Consider the following 13,154-nt stretch of genomic DNA (forward strand, 5'->3'; position numbering starts at 1 on the left):
CAAAACAAGCACCTCAATATAAATAACATTACTTCAGTGCAAATTGGGTATCTGATTTGTAATCAACATTGTGAAAAAAATCCATTCATTTCAATCCACAAAAGGGTGGACTTCTCTGTGATGACTGGTTACAGCATCTACCATTTATAGTCTGCTCTATTCTGACTGTGATGTAAGTCCTAAACCGGCTGATGAGCCCAGGTCTTTGAAAAGGGTATGCAATGCGTCCCCATTCTCTGAGTCTCATCTTGCCCTTAACAAAGTGCCAACCTTATTCCATCTCCTCCTCAAACTGAGCTTCCGACACACACATCTTATCTGATCTTCTCAAGAGGTCTTGGTCTCCACTCTGTCTGCTGCTAAATTCTGCTCTGAGACACTCTCTCCCTTATCTCAGCTCTGATGTGCCTCAGCTCACCACTATCTCTGCCCCACAGGGCTAAGGCAGGCAGCCACACAGGGAATCCACATTCACAGGTTGGCTACCAAATAATTTATTTTTTATTTTTTATTGAACTAGGCAAGTCAGTTAAGAACAAATTCTTATTTACAATGACGGCCTACCCCGGCCAAACCCTCCCCTAATCCGGATGACGCTGGGCCAATTGTACACCGCCCTATGGTGGTGTACAATTGTGATACAGCCAGGGATCAAACCCGGGTCTGTAGTGAAGCCACTGGCACTGCGATGCAGTGCCTTAGACGCTGTGCCACTCAGGATCCCTGAATGATTAAATTGATGACACATAAATCGACCAACAAATAATTGTACATTTTATAAAAATGTAATTATACAGCTGTAATTGGATTTTAGGTAAGCAGAATATGAATACATAAGATACAATGCAGTAGGCTATATATCGTTTTATCATGAAATCTGTTATTTTCAAGTCTTGACGTAAATGTGCAAATTTGGTGCACTTTAGGCTACATTCACTGATAGTTATCTAAACTGTGCAATCCAGTTAGCACAATTGGTGTTAGTATCTCCCTCCTATCGATGGCTGACAGGTTAGATTGGAAGCTGTTTCCCTATTTGATTGAAAGTTAAGAGGAAAAGAGCCACTGTGTCTACGAGTTTGTTTACCTTTACCCAAGGTCCATGACAGGACAGGCTCCTCGGCCTTATCGCGTGTGGCATTGTTCAGCGGCTTTGTCGACGGAACAATAATGACCTTTTGGGTTGATAGCATTAAGATTGTGGAACCATTTAAATCGTTGGGCTTATGCCAGGTCATATGTCAATGTAGCGATATCTTTAGCAACAATTTATATGGTCTAACAATATAAAACGAATATTTGACAAACATGAAAATGCTATTTTACACTGCTATCAGTGAGGAAAAGTGAGCTTTGTTTTAGTTTTTTTCGTTTTCAGGGTAAAGAAAACAAAACTTAATTCGTTAAGTGGAAAAAATACAGCAGTAGCGTGTTGATTGTAATTGTTGTTAATTGGATGAGCAATTAGTCCTACCTCATTACAAATAGGCTATTTGAAGAAGCCCAATCTCAATTTGTGGCGTGTATAGATTTAGGCTATTAATTGTCAACGTCAACTCAAGTCATACTTAAATTCGTACGCTAAATTCAGGCTCAACGATGAAAACCCTATAATGGTTTCATAAAGAGATCAACGACCTTATGCTTCTAAAAGAGATGAAGCAACGTTATAGCCTATTTGTTTTGGACCATTTATCCCCTGCATAGAGCAACCCCCAACATGTATTATAAATTTGGCCGTATAATAATAATAATAATAAAACTATAATTGTATTATAAGACTTATAATGCAATTTATAATATAACGTATAATACAATTAGTATTCCCATTAGGCCTTGACTGTTGATATTGTTGTTTTTAATCGTTTTAATCGTTTGTGTTATTTGTTGTAGATGTACTTGTAGGTCTAATACAAGTCTAAATATAATATGATTGGGTTGCAGAGAGAGGATGACGTGATCTCACAGCACAATAAAATATTAAATCAATGTTTATTGTCATGTACAAAAATACAATTTCTTGAACAAAGTCCGTTAGAGCAATATTATCAACTTAGTTAAATAAGCTAAACAAAACTAAATAGTTAAACAAGAAATTATAGTAGACCAATACACATAGTTAGAATAAAACACATATTGTCTAATATAAACGTGTTAAACAGTATATGCCTACACTTGGATTTGCCTATTCGTTGTTGTTATTCACAAGTAACCTTGTAGCTGCATAGCCAAACCTAAACAAAAACCTAAACGAAAAAAACTTGATGAGAGTTGGGTGGTTGTTTTGGAATAGTTTCTCACCACGCTCTTATCCCCGGTAAAGTTGCCTGAAAGTGTCCTTGTTGGAATGGCCCCTCTACATTTTCCATGAGGTTCACGTCAACTATATGGTTGTTGGACATTTGCGTGGGACTTGGTATGGATGGCATACTCGGATAACTGCAACCATGTGAGTTATTACCATATCCATATAAGGGGTTGTAAGAGCCAATTGTCACGTTGTATGGCGCTAAATGAGGTCCTCCCATGCACGGTTTGCCATCTCGAACCAACACGGGTACTGCCACCCTTCGTGGTAGAGGCGGGTATCCAGCCAATTCCAGAGACTTGTCTTGTCTTTGCCGCTTGCACTTGTACCTCCTGTTTTGAAACCAGATTTTGACTTGAGTAGAAGTCAGCTTTAGAATATTGGCGAGGTGGTCCCTCTCTGGTGCAGAAAGGTACCTCTGCTGTTTGAAGCGCCGTTCCAGCTCAAAAACCTGCGTTTGAGAAAATAGCACGCGAGGTTTTCTGCGCAATCTTTGCTTTGGCTTGTCTGAATAGGTATTGTCATTTTTCCCATCACAACCCATCGAATCGTCAAGAACCATACCTGCAATAATTAGAAATAGCAATGTTAGACACATACCTTCATTGGAAAACTGCCTAGTGAAAAACTTCCCACTGGGCACAGACGTCAGTTCACCTTCTAGTTCCGATTTACATTTGGTGGAGTGGTCAACTAACGTGAAATTAACAAACACATTCACCATGTCATTGGATTTAGGTTAAAAGTTGGGTAAAAAATAGGAAATGACCTTACATTGAAGACTTCTTGCAAATCCAATCAGTTTCCACGTTGATTCAACGTCATCCCATTGTTTTTTGGGGTTGAAATGACGTGGAAACAACGTTGATTCACCCAGTTTTTGCACAGTGGGTTAGGCCTATTTCAATTGAAATTGCTGCGTCACATGCACTCCGTATTAACTGCATTACGCATTATGCAGATCAGCAATGTCACAATATGAAGCTCACACGGAGATTAATTTAAATGTGGTGAGAAGGTAAATTCATTACCCTTTACTAGCCTTTACTTTCTCCTATAGGTAGGCCTCGTCATTGCCATTAATTTATATTTGGAAAACATTTTCAAAATAGGAGGTAGCTAGTTTATATTTAATGTTGTGCATGCCTATTAAAATGCCAATCAGCAGTAGAAACAATAGCAAAGCATCGTACCCGCACACCTGCTTGGTTAACAAGCTGCGGGATGAGGCTGTAGAAATGTAACCATTCTCAAACTCATAGACAGAGCTATGGATGTAAAGACTGACAATCCATAAAATAAACATTACAGTTTTAACAATGTTTTGAGGCTATATAGTGTTTGCTTACATTTACTTTGTTTAGAGACATTGGAGTAAAACAAGCTTATATTTTTGGTTCTGATAGGGTACGACAGTTGAACCAAACTCATGAGGCACCAATATGTTATATTCTTCAATAATCAATGGGTACATATCATTAATTTATAAGTACAAAAATGAATGTAGCAACAGCTCATTGCCCCTTTAAAAAATGTTGATAATATTGTTCATGAAAATAGATTTTGGTGTGGCATGAGGTTGAGAGACAGGCTGTCATGCAGCATCAAGAGGCAGGATTGGGGCCAATTCCATATAGCTTAATTCAGGGTGTACTTCAGTTTGTTTCAAAATGTTTTTTTTTTTTTTTAGTTTTTACATTTTAATTCAGTTCTTGAATTGACAGAGCCCAATCGAATATTTTTTTTTCTGAAATATCTGTCATTGGATGTCAGCGCGGCGTGTTTTAACGACATCGTTTTAATTTACCTGTGTCCCCATTTGTCTCCTCCTCAGCCGCTGAACTACAACTGCCCCTCAGGATGTCAATGTCCTCCGAACTCAGGCTGCATTTCATCTGTGTTGCCCCCGAGAAGCACGACTTATCCTGACTGTCAAGTAAATCGAGGCTCCGAAGTGCACTGTGCATGCGCTGCAGAGACATCTGTGCGTCTTGATCTGGATAGAAGAAACCTTGGTGGGGGTGATGTTGCTGCTCCATCTTTAGAATATCCTTCACCGAGAATGGCGTTGAAGTCACTGGACTGGGAAGCATCACTAGTTTATACACAGGATTATTTTTAAGACAGACAAATGTGTAACTGCACAGTTTCAGCGTGGTCAAATGAAATCAATCATACAACAGATATTAGCGATGCTCTCCAAATGTTCTTCAATAGGGATGTAATAATTCCTTAGATCTAGGTGAGTTGATGAGCACTGTCTGAACGTCAACCTGGTCTCAGTATCGTGTGTAGTATCATCAGGGCATACCTTTCAGCACTCCAAGAAACCGTCTCCAAACTGCCAATAGCCAAGTGTGTGATGCGCTTGTCTCATGCACTTTAACCACTCCTTTATCTCATCTTACACGGTGACACGAGACATCTCACTTTATCTGGGTAAGGATGGACAGAATGGGGGTGGGGTGCGAGGATGGGAAGTTATTAGGCCTACATTTTCTCCTAGCTATTGAGGATGATGATGATGACGAAGAAGAAAGTTTGGCTGTTGGACACTCTTAGATAAAAAGTTTCTGGATAGAATCAAAAAGGGTTCTATTGCTTTCTTCATATATGGCACCCCTAAATGTTCAATATATAACCCTTTTGTAGGGTTCTTTGATCAGAACCCTAGGGATTCTTCTTCACTGAACCAACTGCTTTGGATCGGCTGGTGTCTAGCTGAACTCGGCTAGGCGAGTTCAGCTAGAACTCGGCTAGGCGAACCGAACGAGTGTGCTCGCATACCTTCGCTAGAAAATTTCGAAAAAGTGGCAATAGTAGACTACTGTTTGTCCCATCTTGAGACACCATAGCCAGTATACACTTCCTCAAAACAGTCAGAATTTATCTAAGATAACTCAAGAAATCTGTCATTGATTTTGACGCTTTTGCCAAGGAGATGCGTAATTTTACATCAAACTAAGATGTTTGGTGCAGTATTTCTGAAGTGAAAAAACAGGAATTGTCTATTGACAATGACAACAAACTCTTCATTGAAGAATCTCCACCGTTGACCAATAACCGACGAAGGGCGTAGACTTAAGCTCCAGAACTTCTGCTTGCCTTGAGAAAACATTTATTGTACAGGAACAGCTGAAAAAACCCTTGCCGAAGACCAAAACGAACAAAAACGTCACAAAATGTCGTCAGAATATATGCATTAACTGACCCGATCTGTTTCGGATGGGAAGCATGCTGAATGAAGCCTTTAGGGGTACAATATATGAAGCAAGACAAGCATATATTGTTTTCTAAGAGTGTATGATATAGACATCATAACTGAGATTATTGCAGAGGAGTTTAGGCTGATTGCGTTTTAATAGGATTTTAGGATTTGAAGCAGACGTGCTTCTAATATCAGCCGCAGCAAACTAAATTCAACTCGCAGCTGCGATAACTATCCATAACCACATGGACTGCATGATGCCAAACCAGTGGCTCTCTATTCATGAGCTTCTGTTGAGACAGGGTAGGTTACTCAATTGTTGTTCAGGTCTTCATGGTTGAGTGATCTTGCCCGGCAAGGTGGATGTCGCTCAGGTTTACACTGATGCTGACTTCCAACGACCTATTAGTATGCTTAGGCCACAACAAACAGTAACATTACACCTAATGTTGTGGAAGTGGAGAGGCCGCGGCGCCAGCCTGCAATGCTTGGCTAATGCTGAGACGCGCCGGAAGAGAAAAGAGAGACCAGGGTTTAACATTAATGAGCTCTTCCACTGCCCCAATGTAATAGACAGGTTAGAGTCTCAATTCAATTTCCATCTCATCTAATGCAGGGAATGTGAAAAGTAAATAATGAAGACATTAACATATTTTAGCCGAATGCGTGAATGGGATATAAATTAGTTGACCCCAACGTCCAGAAGCTTTGCAATGCCTCCTACATTTTTCCTAAATTAAGAAGAGCTTGCACATATGAGATCTTATGATTTTAAACCAAACTTTCCGTTTAAGTCCAACAAGAGGAATTCAAATAGGGTACCGGCAGTAGCATAGATGCATAGCCCACAGCTGCACATGTTTCTTTCATTTATTTATCAGTCATGACAATCGAAATCGTCAGTAATAAAGTCGAAATGCTTACAGTATATTCAGACTAAATAATTACTTATAATTTATGCATACTTTCCCCCAATCCATACCCAATCTATTTCTCGACAATTTATCAAACGTAATACATTGTTCCATGTAGGCCTTCCTGACCTTTATCAAAACAAGTTGGAAATGACTAGTACAAATAATCGAAAATACTACTTCATATGTTATGTGTATGTATAGGCTTACTGTTTTAGCCACTCATGATGCCTGCTGGGGCGGCAGGTAGTCTAGTGGTTAGAGGCAGGTAGTCTAGTGGTTAGAGGCAGGTAGTCTAGTGGTTAGAGGCAGGTAGTCTAGTGGTTAGAGGCAGGTAGTCTAGTGGTTAGAGGCAGGTAGTCTAGTGGTTAGAGGCAGGTAGTCTAGTGGTTAGAGGCAGGTAGTCTTGTGGTTAGAGGCAGGTAGTCTAGTGGTTAGAGACAGGTAGTCTGGTGGTTAGAGCGCTGGGCCAGTAACCGACAGGTTGCTAGCTGACAAGGTAAAAATGTGTCGTTGTGCCCCTGAACAAGGCAGTTAACCCACTGTTCCTAGGCCGTCATTGTAAATACAAATTTGTTCTTAGCTGACTTGCCTGGTTAAATAAATAAAAACACGATTTTATTAATACAATATAGAATTCGACCCAAGTCAAAGAATATTATATGTTCCTGTCAACAGTTTAGTGAAATATATTTGACCAATGCTTTTTTTTTAGTTAATATTTTTAGACAATTTGTAGTGGTAGAAAATATTAATTTAACTGTTTTAAATCAGATTTATTGACCAGCTGCACCAGTTTATCAAAACTCTCAATTCCTGTTTACTTGCAGGATTGTCTCCTCGTTTCACGCGTCAGTGTCTTTTCTAAGAGGAATATAAACCTGTCAATGCATGTTTGAAATAAATGTCTGCGTGATCGAAGCACCGTGTGTTTTAAGGGAACTTTAAAAATTCACTTGTCATTCACTCAGATTTTAGGATAATTTTTCTATAACAAGAATACAATATGAAAAAGTATAACCAACTTTATTATGAGGCACAGGCCTGGGGCACAATTGTGATGACACATTTTTTTGGGGTGGATCATTTTAAATGAATGATATATACCCATTGATTGTTGTAGAATATAACTTATAAATGCTGCATGAGCTTAGTTCTACTATTATCATACCCCATCAGAACCCAAAATATAAGCCTGTTTTACTCCAATGTTTATAAACAATGTAATTGTAACCAAACACATGTTAAAGGTATTATTTTGATATGATGGTCTGTCAGTCCTTGCATCCATAGCTCAGTCTATGAGTTTGAGAGTGGTACATTTCTCCAACCCCATCCCTCCCTCATCTGCTTAACAAACACAGTGGTGGGGTGTTCGCTTTGTTATTGTTTGAACTGTAGACTGTCCTTTTAAGTTTAAAATAGCTGAATTCAAAATGAGGCATTCATAAATCAAATAACAAAATCCCCTTTTCTATTTAACCAATAACATTAGGTAAAAAGGTTTGTTTGACAAAAGTTGTTTATTTGGAAGATTTTGGCACATTTCATGTAATACACTGTAACTAGTAACAAGCAAGCAAAAACTTCAAAGCTCCTTTACTGCAATTCATGTAGCAACTCTATAGGCATACATTTCAGCTGGGAATTGTTTGGAATGTTTCGAAGGCAGACGGTAGGCTACCTTGGGGATTTCAAGGTGTCCAGTTTGATGACTAAATGACTTAATGACACCCCACCTGTGTTCTGTGAACGCTTGGAGCTGATTAGCCTACAGAAGGCAGTGCTCTCTGAGTCTCTGCAGCTCCTCTTCTCTTACAGCACAACCTCCCCTCTTAATCCCATCAATTGTCCCATCACTGTAACATAAGAAGCCAGTTAAGTAACGTTTACCACAAAATACCCTAATTAATCATACTCCAAAATAGGGAGATGATAGCAGCTGAAAGGAGAGCTCGACTCATCCTCCATTGACTTAAGCAGAATCCCCTCTCTCATGACCAATTTGTCACCAAAGATCTTCATCAAAATGTTATGTGAGATTCCCATCCATGAGAGTGAGAATAATTACTATTGGCACAGCTTACAGTAGGGCTTCTGACGTTTACCATGACAGGCTGTGACTCTCAGACTGATAGTTTAGGGCTGGTTAGTCTGGGTGTGCTGGATGGACCTCTGCTCTGTGAGATGGTGCAAAAGTCTACTTTTGGTGTGGAGGTGGAAATGATTAATTTGCCAGTAGCAGACTAAGCTATAGTCTTCTTGCTCCTCACTGGTGTTACGTTACGTACAGCGCTTGTGTTTCCCCCTTATTTTCTCAGGTTGAGTCTTGTACTGGAGGCAGGAATTAGCGATCTCCACTAGATGGGCCAGCTGCAAAGTCAAAATTGTCTATATTGTAAAAATACATGCATTTTTTGGCTTTTTGGTCTTAATGATATGGTTAGGGTTAGGCATTAGGTTTAGCAGTGTGGTTAAGGTTAGGGTTAAGGATAGGGTTAGGTTTAGAATCAGATTGTATGACTCTGTGGCTGTGCGAGCTAGTGACTACTCTGCAGAGCTGCCTCCAGAACAAGAATCATGATGAAAAACGCTAACCTGCATTATTTTCACAACTTCTTTATAAAGAAGTTAAAGTTAGAGCGTTCACAGACTTCCCTGGAGAGGAATCTCATTGTAGCTTTGGGAGATGGGGGAGGGGACAGAGGATACAGGGATCTGCTTCTCGTCAAGGAAACAGCCACTCTTCTCCATTGCTGCTAGGCAGAGGTCTCAACAGGCGCCAGCCCCAAACCTCCTTTAGTGCTGTCACTCACCGTAGATCCCTTTCCCTTGTAGGGTTCCTCCTGCACTCAGTGCACTATATACACCACACGCTCTGCACCTGAGATGCGTCTGTCACTGGCCCCCTACACTGGCAGCCAGCCCTTATGGAGATTTATATCTGTATCTTGTCTGCAAACATAGGCTGCATTCACACAGGCAGTCCAATTCTGATATTCTTTTCACTAATTGGTATTTTGACCAATCAGATCAGCTCTGAAAAAGATCTGATGTGATTAGTCAAAATACCAATTAGTGGAAAAAATATCAGAATTGGGCTGCATGTGTAAACGCAGCCATAGAAGCTTAAATGTGTGCAATTTATATGGCCATGCTTCTCTGTGCTCCAAAATCAGATCTTCTCAATGTGTCTCGATGGTACTTCCTTTGATATTGATGTGTTAAGAATGTTGTGTTCATTTAATTAACCTCCATACTAACTTCATGAAACATATCTTTATGGTACATCAATTACGAGATAGTTAATGAGAATGTACATGGTGAAATGGTAATTACACGTTAATAACCCAAGAGTAGGGCCATATGGCACCATTTGGTACCAGTAGTAGTTACCAGTTGTGTAGTTTTATTTGAAGTATAACAGAAAGTATTTGTTATCAAACCATTTCCTTTTAGACACTAATGGAAACAGTTGGATACATTATTAATTGTGCAACCACTAGATGTCTCTGTAAGACTGGCCTAATATGAACTATGTCTCCAAATTCTCTTGAGAGTACAGCAGTCCTGTACCTACAGGTAACTGACAAAATAAAGGAAACACTTAAATGAGGGAGTAAATGAGGGATACAAAGTGAGGGATACAGGTGTGGTTCCTGAGTTAATTCAGCTATTAACATCCCATACTGCTTAGGGTCATGCAGTGTATATAAAAATGTTCAGTTGCCTACCATGGCTGGGAGAAGAGATCTCAGTGACTTTGAAAGTGTCGACTCAAAGGAGCATAGTGGGTTTAAAATTGTGTGTGCGTGTGTGTGTGTGTGTGTGTGTGTGTGTGTGTTTCGGTCACCAGATCTCAACCCAACTGAACACTTATGGGAGATTATTGAGTGGCGCCTGAGACAGCGTTTTCCAGCAACAAAACACCATATGATGGAATTTCTCATGGAAGAATGGTGTCTCATCTCTCCAATAGAGTTCCAGAGACTAGTATAATCTATGCAGAGGAGCATTGAATCTCTTCTGGAAGCTGGTGGTGGCTCATCGGCCTATTAAGACACTTTATGTTGGTGCTTCCTTTATTTTGGCAGTCACCTGCATGTCAAATATCTTTTTTATTTAGCTTGACTGATGTGCAGAGTGGGCGCAATTAGGGACTTCAACATGATTCGATGGTTAATTGTGTACAGGCAAGCTAAATCAAGCACACCTTAAAACTTCTTAGGGCTGGGGCCTCCCGGGTGGCGCAGTGGTCTAAGGCACTGCATCGCAGTGCTAGCTGTGCCACCAGAGATTCTGGGTTTGAGCCCAGGCTCTGTCGCAGCCGGCCGCGACCGGGAGGCCCATGGGGCGGCACACAATTGGCCCAGCGTCGTCCGGGTTAGGGAGGGTTTGGCCGGCAGGGATATCCTTGTCTCATCGTGCACTAGTGACTCCTGTGGCTGGCCAGGCGCAGTGCACGCTGACCAGGTCGCTAGGTGTACGATGTTTCCTCTGACACATTGGTGCGGCTGGCTTCCGGTTTGGATGTGCATTGTGTCAAGAAGCAGTGCGGCTTGGTTAGGTACGGGAGTTGCAGCGATGAGACAAGACAGTAACTACCAATTGGATACCACGAAATTGGGGAGAAAAAGGGGGGTGAAAAAAAAATATAATAATACCGAAATAAAAAAAACTTCTTAGGGCTAGGTGTCCCGCTCGTTCAACTTGCAGAGAAAGGAATCTGAAAATCTACCCCTAAACTTTCTTTTAACAAGTCAAAATACATTTCTATTTACTCCTCAGATACCCTAAAATGTAATCAAACTAGAAGTATGTTCAACTGATTTTAGCATGTGCGTAATGTCTTCATGGCGCACGCAAACACGAATTTCCAAGACTGTGTCCCTCTACTAAAACTGATATTTCTTATTCGTTTTTGAAGTTACAATCCTGAAACCTTGAACATAGACTGCTGACACCCTGTGGAAGTCATAGGAATTGCATCCAGGAAGTTAATTTTCAATATGACCTTTCTCTTGCATTTCTAAGAGGATGGTCTCTCAAAAAAATAAAACTTCCGGTTGGTTTCTCTTTGGGTTTTATCCTACCATATCTATTGTGTTATATTCTCCTACATTATTTTAACATTTCTACAAACTTCAAAGTGTTTTCTTTCCAATGGTTCCAATTATATGCATATCCTGGCTTCAGGGCCTGAGCTACAGGCAGTTTACTTTGGGCACGTCATTCAGACAGAAAGTGGAGAAAAAAGGGGCCAGCCCTAAGACGTTTTTTAAGTATTTGGTAGTATTTGACATCAGAAAATACTTAAAGTAAGCACAAAAGTGATTTTTCATAACTGCATGTACAAGAGGAGGCTGGTGAAAGGAGCTATAGGAGAGCTGGCTCAATGTAATGGCTGGAATGGAATTAATGGAACAGAGTCAAACATGTGGTTTCCATATTTTTGATGTGCTTGATACCTTTCCGTTTATTCCATTCAAGCCATTACAATGAGCCCGTACTCCTATAGCTCCTCCCACCACCCTCTAGCATGTACTTATACTAGCCCCTTTTACAGCATGTTATTCCACTGGTAGTGCCCTGGTACAAGATCTCAAGCAAGGCTTGGAAAACATCCCCATCTGGTGGTAGTGGTGAGACATGTGGCAGGTTCTACAGTTTTGTGTGGATGTAGACCTAAAAGACCTGGTCTTTCCCAACTGGTCTTTCCCAACTGAAATCAACTGGATCTTGTAGTTACTAAACCAGCTGATTTTGATAAGGGCCATGTCTGAATAAAACCTTGGGAATGCTGATAGTAATGTAGATGGATCCATGGTAACAGACAGTGTTAGTTCACTCCATTGTTATTAACCAAGGTTTACTGAGACCCAGATATTCAAGAGCCTGCTGGTGTGGTACAGAGAGGGTACAAAATAGGCTATTGTTAGGATATTATATTGAAACCTTGAGTTAATTTTCAAACTAAAAGGTATATGGGTGAAATCGTTTGATGGATTAGGATGTGCAATATGTATTGTAATAAGAATGACTAGATTGTGCAGATCATGAAGACAGTGAAATTACACTTCAATGTTTGAAGTGAAACTGATTGGAATTTATCGATGTGTTCAATTACATCGTCATCCTCATTCCTTTGAGAGAGAGGCCAAGGGCACAATTCGTTCAAACCCTTTATATATACAGTGCCTTGCAAAAGTATTCACCTCCCTTGGCATTTTTCCTATTTTGTTGCATTACGTTGTTGAATTAATTAGGATCCACGTTTGTTGTATGGCATATATGATTACTTAACTATAGCACACTGTCCTCCATCCGCTTTTTCTTCATCTATCTTTAGTTAAATTCAATCTCATTCTTGTCCCTGGGTATTTCCCCAGTCAAATGAAGGGATTGTGGAGAGATTGCCTGTTGGATATAATCCTCCACTGCTCTTCTCAGTCATACTCCATTTCACTGCACATCTGATTTGTCACGCTGCCGATGAATATGTAAAGTTTTATGGGAAGAGAAAGACATAATGAATATCTAATGCAGAGGGAGAAGCAGGATCTGCTTACCGCATTGATAATAGTGCAATGATCTTATCACATTGTTGACAGACAGTGTACAGATATTTTGGAGGCATGGTGGCCAGCCTAATGATGTTAATGAAGAGTAATTACATGTAATTCTTCCAAGATAGATTATATTTAATCTGCCACATTTCCTAACA

At 40.2% G+C, this 13,154-nt stretch overlaps 1 protein-coding gene across 1 annotated transcript; it reads right to left on the minus strand.

Moving 5' to 3' along the window:
- Window positions 1-1,981: 1,981 nt before the first annotated feature.
- nkx2.7 (NK2 transcription factor related 7) lies at window positions 1,982-4,637 on the minus strand. The gene is made up of 2 exons (XM_014161067.2): window positions 4,116-4,637; window positions 1,982-2,872 (listed from the first exon to the last, which is right to left on the minus strand). The coding sequence occupies exons 1-2, from the start codon at window positions 4,399-4,401 to the stop codon at window positions 2,298-2,300; spliced, it is 861 nt and encodes a 286-aa protein (XP_014016542.1). The 5' UTR covers window positions 4,402-4,637; the 3' UTR covers window positions 1,982-2,297.
- Between the last annotated feature and the right edge of the window lie 8,517 nt (window positions 4,638-13,154).

Source organism: Salmo salar, chromosome 20, assembly GCF_965601325.2.
Source record: "Salmo salar chromosome 20, fSalSal1, whole genome shotgun sequence".
NCBI classification, from domain to species: Eukaryota; Metazoa; Chordata; class Actinopteri; order Salmoniformes; family Salmonidae; genus Salmo; species Salmo salar.